This window comes from Nicotiana sylvestris, chromosome 6 (assembly GCF_000393655.2).
Source record: "Nicotiana sylvestris chromosome 6, ASM39365v2, whole genome shotgun sequence".
In the NCBI taxonomy this organism is placed as follows: Eukaryota; Viridiplantae; Streptophyta; class Magnoliopsida; order Solanales; family Solanaceae; genus Nicotiana; species Nicotiana sylvestris.
This window is the reverse complement of record NC_091062.1, coordinates 170,209,125-170,221,655: the sequence shown is the minus strand read 5'-3', so window position 1 is coordinate 170,221,655 and position 12,531 is coordinate 170,209,125. Positions and strand designations below refer to the sequence as shown.

At 38.7% G+C, this 12,531-nt stretch overlaps 1 protein-coding gene across 2 annotated transcripts; it reads right to left on the bottom strand.

Annotated features, from left to right (window-relative positions):
* Positions 1 to 8,753: 8,753 nt before the first annotated feature.
* LOC104218852 (auxin-responsive protein IAA28-like) lies at positions 8,754 to 12,044 on the bottom strand. Of its 2 annotated transcripts, none has more exons than XM_009769437.2 (4): positions 11,506 to 12,044; positions 10,648 to 10,865; positions 9,624 to 9,714; positions 8,754 to 9,097 (listed from the first exon to the last, which is right to left on the bottom strand). In XM_009769437.2, exons 1-4 carry the CDS (start codon positions 11,784 to 11,786, stop codon positions 9,007 to 9,009), a joined length of 681 nt encoding a protein of 226 aa, XP_009767739.1. In that variant the 5' UTR covers positions 11,787 to 12,044; the 3' UTR covers positions 8,754 to 9,006. The 2 variants fall into 2 exon arrangements, with proteins under 2 accessions (XP_009767739.1, XP_009767738.1); XM_009769436.2 differs by having other exon boundaries at positions 9,624 to 9,717; positions 11,506 to 12,043.
* Positions 12,045 to 12,531: the final 487 nt, after the last annotated feature.

Below are 12,531 nucleotides of genomic sequence, written 5' to 3'. Positions count from 1 at the left end.
TTAGAAAAAATGAACATGCACAGACGAAATGACCCGAAAATTCAACAATTGCACACAAAGAAAACAATTATTTGTGATTTCTTTTGGAGTAGTTCTTGTGAGGCAAAAATCATGTGCTCACACTACGTACAAGTTGTAGTGTAGGTGACCCGCCTTAGCCTCGTCACCACTTTATCAGGGTTAGGCTCGACACTTATAGAGTACATGGGGTCGGTTGTACTCATACTACACTGTACACTTCTTGTGTAGATTTGAAGTCAATCCTAGTGGCGGCTATTAGTGAGCTCGGATTGAACAACCTGCAGAGACTTGAGGTACATCTGCTCAACGCTCGCAACTCAGAGAGTCCCTTTCTTTGTTTTATTTAGCTGTGTATCTTCTTTTCAGACAGATTTATGTTATTTTAGACCTTTGTATGTACTATTCTAGTAGCTCGTGCACTTGTGGCACCGGGTTCAGGGATGTATTAAATGCTTGGCTATTTTAGCTTCCTCATTATTTACTTTGGATTATTTTAGTTAAATCAGTTCTTCTTCATTATTTAATTTTAAACTGTTAAAAAGGATAAATTATTCTAACATTGGCTTGCCTAGCAAGTGAAATATTAGGCGCCATCACGGTCCCAGCAGTTGGAATTCTGGATCGTGAAAAATTGGTATTGGAGCACTAGGTTATATAGGTCTCATGAGTCACGAGCAAACTTAGTAGAGTCTGGAGGATCGGTACAGAGATGTTTGTACTTATCTTCTAGAGGCTATGGAGCTAGGAATAGTTTCACTTCTATTCTTCTCTGTCATGCGATTTTATCCTATCATTACTGATTGAACCCTTCTATTATTGTTCTCTCGCAGATTGCGAGAACACGTACTACACAGTCGGAGTCCCCAGCAGCAGCTCCTACGGGGGGCAGAGGTCAAGGCCGAGGTTGCCAGAGGCCGAGGCAGGGGCAGAGCTTAGCCTAGAGCTCGAGTAGTAGCACCAGTGGTGGAGCCTCAGGTAGAGTTTGATGAGGAGGTTCCAGCCCATACTGTGCTTGTCAGATCGGCTCAGGTCCCGAAGGGGTTCATCACCACCCAATGCTTCAGGATACTTTAGTCCGTTTGGTGGGCCTTATGGAGAACATGGCCCAGGCCAATACATTTCCTATGGAACCAGCCGTCTCTCAGACCGGGAAAGGAGCACAAACTCCTGCTACTCGCACTCCGGAGCTGATGGCTCCCAAGTATCAAACTCCAGCAGCTTAGCCAGTTGGGTAGTTCAGCCAGCTATTGCGGCACATGCTGATAATTGTCATGCCATGTCTTCTGAGGGCTTATTGAGATTGGACAAGTTTACCAAGCTCTTTCCATATCACTTTATTGGAGCATCTTCTGAGGACCCACAAGATTATCTTGACCGTTGTCATGAGGTGTTGCGGAACATGGGTATAGTTGAGACTAATGGAGTAGACTTTGCTGTATTTCAGATGACGGGTTCCGCCAAGAGATGGTGGAAGGATTATGTATCTACTAGACCATTTGGGTCACTTGCTCTTACTTGGGACCAGTTCTCTCAGCTATTTCTTGAGAAGTTCCTTCCAATAACACATAGAGAGAGTTATCGCGGGCAATTCAAGCGCCTCCAGTAGGGCGGCATGTCAGTCACCCAGTACGAGACCTGCTTTGTGGATTTAGCCCATCATGCTATTATTCTGCTTCCTACCGATAGAGAGAGGGTTAGGAGGTTTCTTGAGGGACTCGCTCATCCTATCAAGTTGCAGATGACCAATGAGACTAGGAGTGAGATTGTTTTTCAGACGGTTGCCGTCGCCAGGCGGATCGAGGATGTTCTTACACACGAGAGAGGGCAGGGGTGTGATAAGAGGGCTCGTCATTCTGGTGGTTTTAGTGGTGCCTCATCTGGAGGCAGGGTTACTTTTGGTAGGGGCCATCCTTCCAGGCCATATCAGTCATCGCTTTAGGCATCCCATAGTTCTTCAGGGAGTCGTGGTCCTTATATGTATCATTCTGGGAAGCCAACCTACAGTGCACCGCCAGCTCCTATCAGTGCACCTCCTATTTAGAGTTTTTACCGTGGTCATCCAGCCTATTCGGGCCAGTCTCAGTTTCAGCAGCAACAACACTAGGATGGATGTTTCAAGTGTGGTGGTTTGGGCCATATTAGGAGGACCTGTCCGAGATTATTGGTAGTACACCATAATAGAGTTCTCGTGCCATAATTCCGGCACAGGTTGCACCACCGCCCACTCATCCGACTAGTAATAGGGGTCAGGCAGCTAGAGGTAGAGGTCAAGCCGCTAGATGTAGAGGTCAGACCATTAGAAGTGGAGGTCAGGCTGGTAGAGGTGGAAGCCATCCAACAGGAGGCTATCCTAGGGATGTAGTTTAGAGTGGTGGGCCCAACCCTAATGTTATGCTTTCCCAGTCAGGCCTGAGGCAGAGTCATCTTACACTGTTATGACATGTATTGTTTCAGTTTGCCATAGAGACGGTTCAATGCTATTTCATCCGGGCTCTGCTTATTCCTATGTGTCATCCTATTTTGCTTCATATTTGATTTTGCCTCGTGATTCTTTGAGTGATCCTGTGTATGTGTCCACACCTGTGGGAGATTCTATTATTGTAGATCGTGTCTATCGTTCGTGTGGATATGGTTGATTTTGATGTCATTTTAGGTATAGATTGGTTGTCAACTTATCATGTTGTATTGGATTGTCACGCCAATATAGTGACCTTAGCCTTGTTGGGGTTGCCTCGATTAGAGTGGAGAGGGACTCCTGACCATTCTAACATCAGGATTATCGCTTATGTAAAGGCTCGGCATATGGTCGAGAAGGGGTGTCTAGCTTATTTGGCGTATGTCTGTGATTCTAATGCAGAGGTTCCTTCCATGGATTAAGTACTAGTTGTTCGTGAGTTTCCAGAGGTATTTTATGCAGATATACCGGGGATGCTACCTGATAGGGATATTGACTTTTGTATTGATTTGGCTCTAGGCACTCAACCTATTTCTATTCTACTATACCGCATGGCCCCGTCAGAGTTGAAAGAATTGAAGGAGCAGTTGCAAGATTTGCTTGATAAGGGCTTTATTAGACCTAGTGTCTCACCCTGCGGTGTGCCTATGTTTTTTGTAAAGAAGAAGGATGAATCGATGAGGATGTGCATAGATTACAGGCAATTGAACAAAGTCACCATCAAGAACAAGTACTCATTGCCGAGGATTGATGACTTATTTGATCAGATTCAGGGTGTCAAGGTGTTTTCAAAGTTTGATTTGAGGTCTGGCTACCATCAGTTGGGGATTATGGAATCCAATGTCCCTAAGATAGCTTTTCGGACTCGGTACGCGCATTATGAGTTTCCAGTGATGTCATTTGGGATGACAAATGCCCCAGCAGCATTCATGGATTTGATGAATCGGGTGTTCAAGCCATATTTGGATTCCTTTGTGAATGTGTTTATCGATGATATCTTGATCTACTCCCGTAGTCGAAGAGGAGCATGAGCAACATCTTCAGATTGTACTTCAGACTCTGAGAGACAGCCAGTTATATGCTAAATTTCAAAATGCAAGTCTTAGTTTAGCTCAGTTGCTTTCTTGGGGCATGCTGTATCAATAGAGGGCATTCAGATGGATCCTAAGAAGATTGAGGCAGTTCAGAACTAGCCTAGACCCATATCATCTACAAAAATCCGTAATTTCTTAGGATTGGCGGGTTATTACTGTCAGTTTGTGTAGGGGTTTTCATCTATAGCATCCCCGTTGACCAGGTTGACCCAAAAAGGTGCCCTGTTCAGATGGTCAGACGAGTATGAGGCGAGCTTTCAGAAGCTCAAGATTGCTTTGACTATGGCGCCAGTGTTGGTGTTGCCCACATATTCAGGATCTTATACGGTATATTGTGATGCATCTCATATCGAACTTGGTGCGGTATTCATACAGGATGGCAAGTTGATTGCATATGCGTCGCGACAGCTGAAGGTTCACGAGAAGAATTACCCTGTTCATGACTTAGAGTTGGCAACCATTGTTCATGCACTGAAGATTTGGAGGCACTATCTTTATGGCGTGTCGTGTGAGGTATTCACGGATCATCTGAGTTTGCAGTATTTTTTAAGCAAAAGGAGGTCAATTTTAGATAGATGAGGTGGTTGGAGCTATTGAAAGACAAAGATATCACCATCTTGTATCATCCCGAAAAGGCCAATGTGGTGGCCGATGCCTTGAGTTGGAAGTTAGCGAGTATGGGCAGCCTTGCATACATTCCGATCGGTGAGAGACCACTTGCATTAGATGTTCGGGCTTTGGTCAATCAGTTCGTGAGGTTGGATATTTTTTATCCCATTCATGTTCTAGCTTGTACAGTCGCTCAGTTTTCCTTGTTTGAGTGCATCAGGGAGCGACAGTACGATGACCCTCATTTAATTGTCCTTAGGGACACGGTGCAACCTGGTGATGCCAAGCAGGTTACCGTAGGAGATGATGGAATTTTGAGGATGCAGGGTCGTGTTTGTGTGCCTAATGTATATGGACTTTGTGAGTTGATTCTTGAGGAGGCTCATAGTTCCCAGTATTCTATTCATCCGGGTGCCGCCAAGATGTAACAGGACTTGCGGCAACATTATTAGTGGAAGATGATGAAGAAGGACATAGTTGCATATTTAGCTCAGTGTCTAAATTGTCAGAAAGTAAAGCATGAGCATTAGAGGCCTGTTGGTTTGCTTCAGAAGATAGAGATTCCTGAGTGGAAGTGGGTAGGCTGACCAAGTCAGCACATTTCATTCCTGTGGCAGTTACCTATTATTTAGAGCGATAGACAGAGATTTATAACTGCAAAATCGTCCGTCTTCACAGTGTACCCATGTCTATCATTTTTGATCGAGGTATGCAATTTACCTCGCACTTCTAGAGGGTCATCATTTCATCCTCAGACGGACGGACAGTCCGAGCACATTATTTAGATATTGGAGGATATGCTCCGCGCTAGTGTTATAGATTTCATAGGTTCTTGGGATCAGTTCTTGCCACTTGCGGGTTTTCCTACAACAACATATCAGTCGAGCATTCAGATGGCTCCCTATGAGGCATTATACAGTAGGCGGTGCCGATCGCCGGTTGGATGGTTCGAGCCGGGGAGGCTCAGTTATCGGGTACAGATTTGGTACAGGATGCCTTGGATAAGGTCAAGGTTATTCAGGATCAATTTCGCACAACTCAGTCCAGGCAGAAGAGTTATGCTGACCGTAGAGTTTGTGATGTTGCATTCATGATCAGGGTGAGAGTGTTGCTCTGGATATCACCCATGAAACGTGTAATACAGTTTAGAAAGAAACGCAAGTTGAGCCCTAGGTACATTGGACCTTTTGAGATTCTTTAAAGAGTGGGTGAGGTAGCTTACAAGCTCGTATTGCCACCTATTCTGTCAGCAGTTCATACGGTATTCCATGTGTCCATACTCCGGAAGTACCACGGTGATCCATCCCATGTGCTAGATTTAAGCTCTATCCAATTGGACAAGGATTTGACTTATGAGGAGGAGCCGGTGACTATCCTAGCCCAGCAGGTTCGTCAGTTGAGATCAAAGAGTTATCCTTCAGGTCGAGTGCAGTGGAGAGGTCAGCCCGTCGGGGCAACTACTTGGGAGTTCTAGTCGAACATGCGGAGTAGATATCCACACCTTTTCACCAGCCCAAGTACTTTTCTATGTCCGTCTGAGGACGAACAATTATTTTAGAGGTGGAGAATGTGATGATCCGATAGGTTACCTCATGTTTTAGAACCAAATTCTGTGTTCTAAAGCCTTAAATATCTCATTTTAGCCTTTCTTGATTTACATACACGGTCTAGGTGTTTTTCTGAAAGTCTTATTTGTTAAAAACTGATAAAAATAAGAATTTTGCCATAAAAATTCATTTGAGTTGACTTCGGTCAACGTTTGGGGCAAACGAACCCGGATTCATGTTTTGACGGTCCCGGTGGATCTGTATCGAAATATGAAACTTGGGCGTATGTCCAGAATCAAATACGGAGGTTCCTAGCTCGAGTTATTAATTTTTGTTGAAAATTGTAAGTTTGAAAGTTTAATGATTTTTGAGAATTGACTGATATTTGGTCTTGTTGATACCGCATCTGTATTTTGGTTCTAGAGTTCGGTACAAGTTCGTTATAATATTTATGACTTGTTTGTGAAATTTGGTGAGAAACGGAGTTGGTTTGATGTGATTCGCACGCTCGGTTGTGATAATAGAAGTTTTAATGTTTTCTTGAAAATTTCATTTGATTTGGTGTTCAATTCGTACTTTTAGGTATTATTTTGGCGATTTGATCACGCGAACAAGTTCGTATGACGTTCTTGGATTTGTGTGCATGTTTGGTATAGAGCCCTGAGGGCTCGGGTGAGTTTCAGATAGGCTACATAGTAAATTGAACTTAGAAAATATGGTTTTCTGCAAATTCAGGTGTCTTTTGGTTTCCTTCTTCGCATTCGTGAAGGTACTCTCGCGAACACGAAGAGTGAACTGGGGTTGGGTGGAATTTCCTCTTCGCGAATGCGAAGTATTGATCGGGAACGCAGAGCAGTGGGGACATTACTCTTCGCGAACGCGACCAGCCACTCGCGAACGCGTAGGCATGGGACCTGAGGGAGGGGTCAGTCATTTTTTCTGCGCGAACGCAAAGACTGGCTCGCGAATGCGAAGGCTAGGTGGGAGCAGCCTTCGCGAACGAGAAAGCCACTTGGGCTGCTGCACATCGTGAACGCGTCAGGCCCGTCGCAAATGCGAAAAAGGCCTGACGCCCATACCTTTAAACATTTCAAAAACGGGATTTCTCCCATTTTTCATAACCCTTCCATTGGAGCCCGACCTAGGTGCAATTTTGAAGAGAAAACTCAACACCAATTCATAGATTTGTTTTCTTTAACTCATTTTCTTCCATTTCTAACATCATTCATTAATTCCTAGCCCTAATATTTGTTCTTCCATGATAGAAAACTAGGGATTTAGGAAGAATTGTTTTTTTTTTTTTGCAAATTGGGGATTTAGACCTCAAATTGGTCGGATTCCGAAACTAATTACATAATCGTGCTCGGGGGTGAATGGATAAGTGGATTTTTTTCCGAACCTCGGGTTTTGACCGAGCGGGCCCGGGTCAATTTTTGACTTTTTGGAGAAAAGTTTGGGAAATCTATATTTACGCATTTTAATTAATTCCTTTAGCATATTTGATATTATTGAGTTGATTGTGGCTAGTTACGAGTGGATTGGAGATGGATTCTAGGGAAAAGACCCCTGTAGAGCTTTGAATTGACTGCGGAGTGAGGTAAGTGTTGTGTCTAACCTTGACTTTAGAGAATTAGAAACCCTCAAACTATGTGCTTTGTGATTCTCACGTGAGTGGTGTATATGTGAGATGACGAGTGCTTACACACCGCCGAATTATCTGTTTTTCTTGATTTTCCGCCTTTTTTTAATTATTTCCTTCCCTGCCTTAACTGTTATATGCTTTAAATGCTTTACATGCTTAACTGCTACCTGTTAATCAATAATTTCTCCTGTTAATGATGTTAGCTCTTTACATAGTTTCATGATTCCCTGCTATTTGCTTAAAATCACTTACTTGCACCTTCTAATTGTCAATTACTGGATTGGTCTCGCTGTATAATATTACTTGTGTAGATTCCTATATTGTACAAGGTTTTCTTTTGGTTCAGTTTGTTATTTATTGATCGTAAAGGTTTTTGTGGTTTGGATTATTGATATGGTGGGATCGGGCTGCACGCCGCAGCGGGTATAATAAGGGTGGATTGATGAATAAGGGAGAATTCGTACTGTACGGTGGGATCGGGTTGCGCGCCGCACCAGATGGAATAAGGGTGGATTGATATGGTAAAATAAGGGTGAATTATGATACTGATATCGATATATGGTGGGATCAGGTTGCGCTCTACAATATTTTTATATTATTTCTGTTGTTGATGTTATTACGATGGAATAAGGGAGGATTCTGTGTTGTATGATGGAATCGGGTTGCGCGCCGCAACAACGTATGCATTTCTATTTCTTGAGCTGTGTTGATTTACTGTAGTCTCATTTGCAATGCTAAGGACTGGTAATTATGGAAGATACCTATTCATTTCTTGAGGCTATAGTTATTATTTTCAGTTGACTATTTTATCCTGTTCTGTATTTCCATTCTCTGTCATTATTATATACTGCATAGAGGTTGTAGTGTGGGTGACCCGCCTTAGCCTCATCACTACTTTGGCGGGGTTAGACTTGGTACTTACAGAGTACATAAGTCGTTGTACTCATACTACACTGTGAATTTCTTGTGCAGATTTCGGAGTCGGTCCCAGCGGTGGCTATTAGTGAGTTCGGATTGGACAACTTGCGGGGACTTGAGATACAGCTGCTCAGCGCCCGCAGCTCCTGGAGTCCCTTTTTTTGTTTTATTTAGCCGTGTATCTTCTTTTTAGACAACTTTATGTTATTTCAGACCCTTGTATGTACTATTCTATAGCTCGTGCACTTGTGACATCGGGTTCAGTAATATATTAAACGCTTGCCTGTTTTAGCTTCCGCATTATTTACTTTGGATTATTGTAGTTAAATCAGTTCTTCTTCATTATTTAATTTTAAACTGTTAAAAAGAATAAATTGTTCTAACGTAGGCTTGACTAGCAAGTGAAATATTGTTAGAGCAATCACGGTCCCGACGATGAGAATTCCATATCGTGACAAAGAGAAATATTTAGACTTCAAAAGGTATCTCGCTCTCGAACATGCTCTATTTAATTTGTAGAAAAAGAAAAAAGTAAGGTCTGAAAAAGTCCGATAAATCTTGACATCCAATAGCCGGACGAAGATAAATATAAAACTACAATAATAGCAAACTGAAACGAATATTGTGTTGTCTTATCTTTTTTCCTTAGAAAACCATTGCAAGCTAATTAATGAGGACTACCTTGGTATAGAGAAAATATGTTTTTAACCAGTACTCTAGCTAAGAAATATCAGATGATTTTCTTGAATTTATTCTTCCTCTCTTCCCATTCCTTAGTATCTGTATTCTTTGAACAGTCTCCATGAATGTTCTGCAAAACAAATATATATATATATATTGACTTAGTAAATACTGGAAATAATTTCTAATTATTTTACTTGTTCTTAAATAAAATAAATAGAATAACAATTCCATATATGCTCGTTGTGAGCATAGCTAATGTCTAGTAGGTTTCACGACAGTGGCAGAGTAAGAAATTTTGGTAAAGGGTGTGCAAATTTTCGTCTCATGAATTGTGTTAATTAGGGTGTGCAAAAACTAAATATATACTTATAATAGCTAACATTTAACCTATGTATACCACATAATTTTTGGACGAATGGTGGGTACCTGACCACCCTTCGCCTAAGGTGGCTCCGCCCATGTTTGGCGGTAAGTAAATCACCTAAAAGATAGTATTATGATATTCTTCCTAGGGTCCAAATGAAGGGAAAAATAATATATGATTTATATAACCGATCTCAACTAGTTTGAAATAATCTTCTTAGGGTCCAAATGAAGTGAAAATAATATATAAGAATGAAATAATTAAGAGAACAGAAAATATAAGTACATACTGCCATGGTACATCTCCTGCAAGCATCCAATCTCCTTCTCTGTCTTGGTACAATAGTGTAAAGCGCGTACCATTTTCGTCACAACTCTGATCTGCTGCATATAATAGGACTAAACTTATCAATTCAATCCTTATCGTTATTTTGTAAAAGGAAAAATGAGAGGACAATCAATATCTATATATTATTAAAAGGAGAGGAAAAAAACCTTCTCCTTAAACCAAGTGGTATCCTAGAAAAAAGTCACATGACATAAGTAGTTAATAATTAGTTTTTGGTTATTGTTTTTAAATTTAAATATCTATAAAATAATAAAATAAAATATTTTATAATAGAAAATGAAGATTAAAAAAAATTATCCATTCAAACTGGAGAGTAGTTTCAAGTTGTAGTTTTTAAATTATTGAAAAATAGAAAACTAAAATTCCAAAAAAAAACTGCCAATTCAAAATCTCTTTGTTTTTATTTTTAAAAATAAAAAGTTTATTTATTCAAAAAATATTATTGAGAATAATAAAATAAAAAAAATATATATATATATCTTCAAAACTTTAGACAATATTATTGAGAATATCAGAATAAAATTTAAAATAAAAATATTTCAAGAATAATAAAATATATATCTTCTATTATATTACAAAAAAAATTAGTAGATAAAAATATTAAACAAAGTAATATGCTAATAAAAATTTCTATTAGCAATGTAATTATGTTAAATATTGGATAATATAATAAAGGAAAATACATAACAAAAAGTTATTCGATGACTATATAAGCCCATTTAATTTAATAGAGATTTTTTTCTATTAAAATTCATATAATATTATTGACAACAATAAAATAAAATTTAAAATAAAAAATATTATTGGGTGTATCATATTAACAAATAAGATGACAATTAAAATTTATTAAAGTAATAGGATCTAATATGTTCAAATAAGCCCTATCGCGATTTAATTTAATTAATATTTTTTAATATTGACCGCGCACTACTGCTAGTTTCTTGTTATAGGAGTTGTGAACTTACATTTTGCAAACATTTGAATCAAGCTGTTAGTAAGGACTTGATAGGAATCATATAGCCTTAGATTAATTTTCCTTCCAATGGCTACTCCTTCCATTTTGACCTTCACATACATTGAGTTTCTTCGACCAATAACATCATTGTTAATCCCATGAATTTGCTTTTTTCTCCATGATTTAATTGGTGGCCACCCCACTACTCCGTTTTCTTCCTTGAATTCCCTGTATGAGATATAAAAAGAAATATATTATATGTCAAAGTTCTTGTCTTTGGTGAATAAATTGAAATCTTCTAAATATTAATGAACAAGAAAATCGTCGAAGTGTCGTGTGATTAGAGTCTATTCTAGTCATTTCTAAGGATTTATATTCTAACATATGAAAAGAGTTAACGTATGTATACATTATTTTTATACTATTAATATTGTATACATTATGTAAAAAAATTATACTACTATCGTATTTTAGCGTGTGGAGTAGATAATATGTCTTATTTTCTATGTTATCAAATTTTTTGTAGTAATTACATATACATGACATGATAGTATAAAAACTAGTGCATGTTATGCAGGTAGAAGTTAAACTCTGAATTTAATGCACATTGTGTAACTTAGTAGGCGTTTGGATATAAAAATTATTATTTTTGAAAAAGGCAATTTTCGAGTTAAATTGATAAATAGTATTTGAAATTATGTTTGGACATGCATTTCATTTTAAAAGTTGCAAGTTTTGTGAGCTAAGAAAAAACATTTTTTTGGAAAAATTCATTTTCGAAAAATCTTCACGAACTTACAAAATTTTTATGGACAAACACATTTTGAAAAAAAAAAAAATTCATGAACAAACGAGTCCTTAAACTTACGTATAACAAGCTTGAAAAGTTGTCCTCTTTCGGTGATCACCTACTTGTTCATCATTTGGTTGGCCATTCCATACAAGCAAAGGCAACGTTTTACGTTCAAATTTGTCACTATCATCATAATCAGAATTAGCCGCTGAAAAGTTAGACTTGTGGTTGATATAACTGATCATGTCATTCTTCATTTCTGAAAAGTTGTCATCAAAACTGTCGACGTTGCCATTTAGGTCGGAAGATTTGAGGGGAAAATAGGAAGGAAGTGCAAGAGCAAGCTCAAGTTCCATATCATAAAACTATAGTATAAACAAAAAGAAGCACAAACTAATAAACAACTCTGTAAAAAGAGTTATATGGTAGAGATTATAAAATAAGCTTAATTATTATAAGTAAATGAAATGCTAGCTTCTTGTTAGTCCAGTACGTATTTGCTAGGTTGAGTTTGAAGAAGTGTATATATATAATACTCCATATGCTTGAAAGGAAAGAGAGAAGAGAGCAGAAGAAGAGATAAGTGTCGGTTGCGAAAGAGAAAGGGAAAAAAGATAAAGGGACAGCATTGAAGTTGGGTCGGCCAAAAGAGTAGCAGTGATATGAACAGCTCAGAAAAGGATGTTTTTGGCCCCTCACCAGTTTCTACCCTACCTTGTTCCCATATACTATCACATCTCTTACGCATATATAGATTGCACCATAATAATTTTACCATATGTAGTTCCAGGATTCTCTTTCATCTCTCACATTCTAAATGTGATTTTCCGTATTACCACTACTAATTAATTAGTCTGTTATATCATGTTGCTTGTCTTATTTTAAAACTTTTACTTTTACTTATGATAGATATACATATAATTACTCTTTTATACAATTTGATATATAAATGTTCTTTCCTATTATCATTCCATAGAAGTTAAACTTACTTGTGTACACAAGAAATGTATATATATTATGGTGGAGCCACATATAATCAAGGGTGTCAAATGATATCCCTTCGTCTGAAAATTATATTGTATAGCTAGGTAAAATCCTTCT

Excerpts from the sequence above, each read along its gene's own strand:
- LOC104218852 (XM_009769436.2), bottom strand. The coding sequence starts at position 11,786 with ATGGAACTTGAGCTTGCTCTTGCACTTCCTTCCTATTTTCCCCTCAAA. Across the intron at positions 10,866-11,505 it reads ACTTTTCAAGCTTGTTATAC|GGAATTCAAGGAAGAAAACG; the intron begins GTAAGTTTAAGG and ends TATCTCATACAG. Across the intron at positions 9,718-10,647 it reads GATTCAAATGTTTGCAAAAT|CAGATCAGAGTTGTGACGAA; the intron begins GTAAGTTCACAA and ends TATTATATGCAG.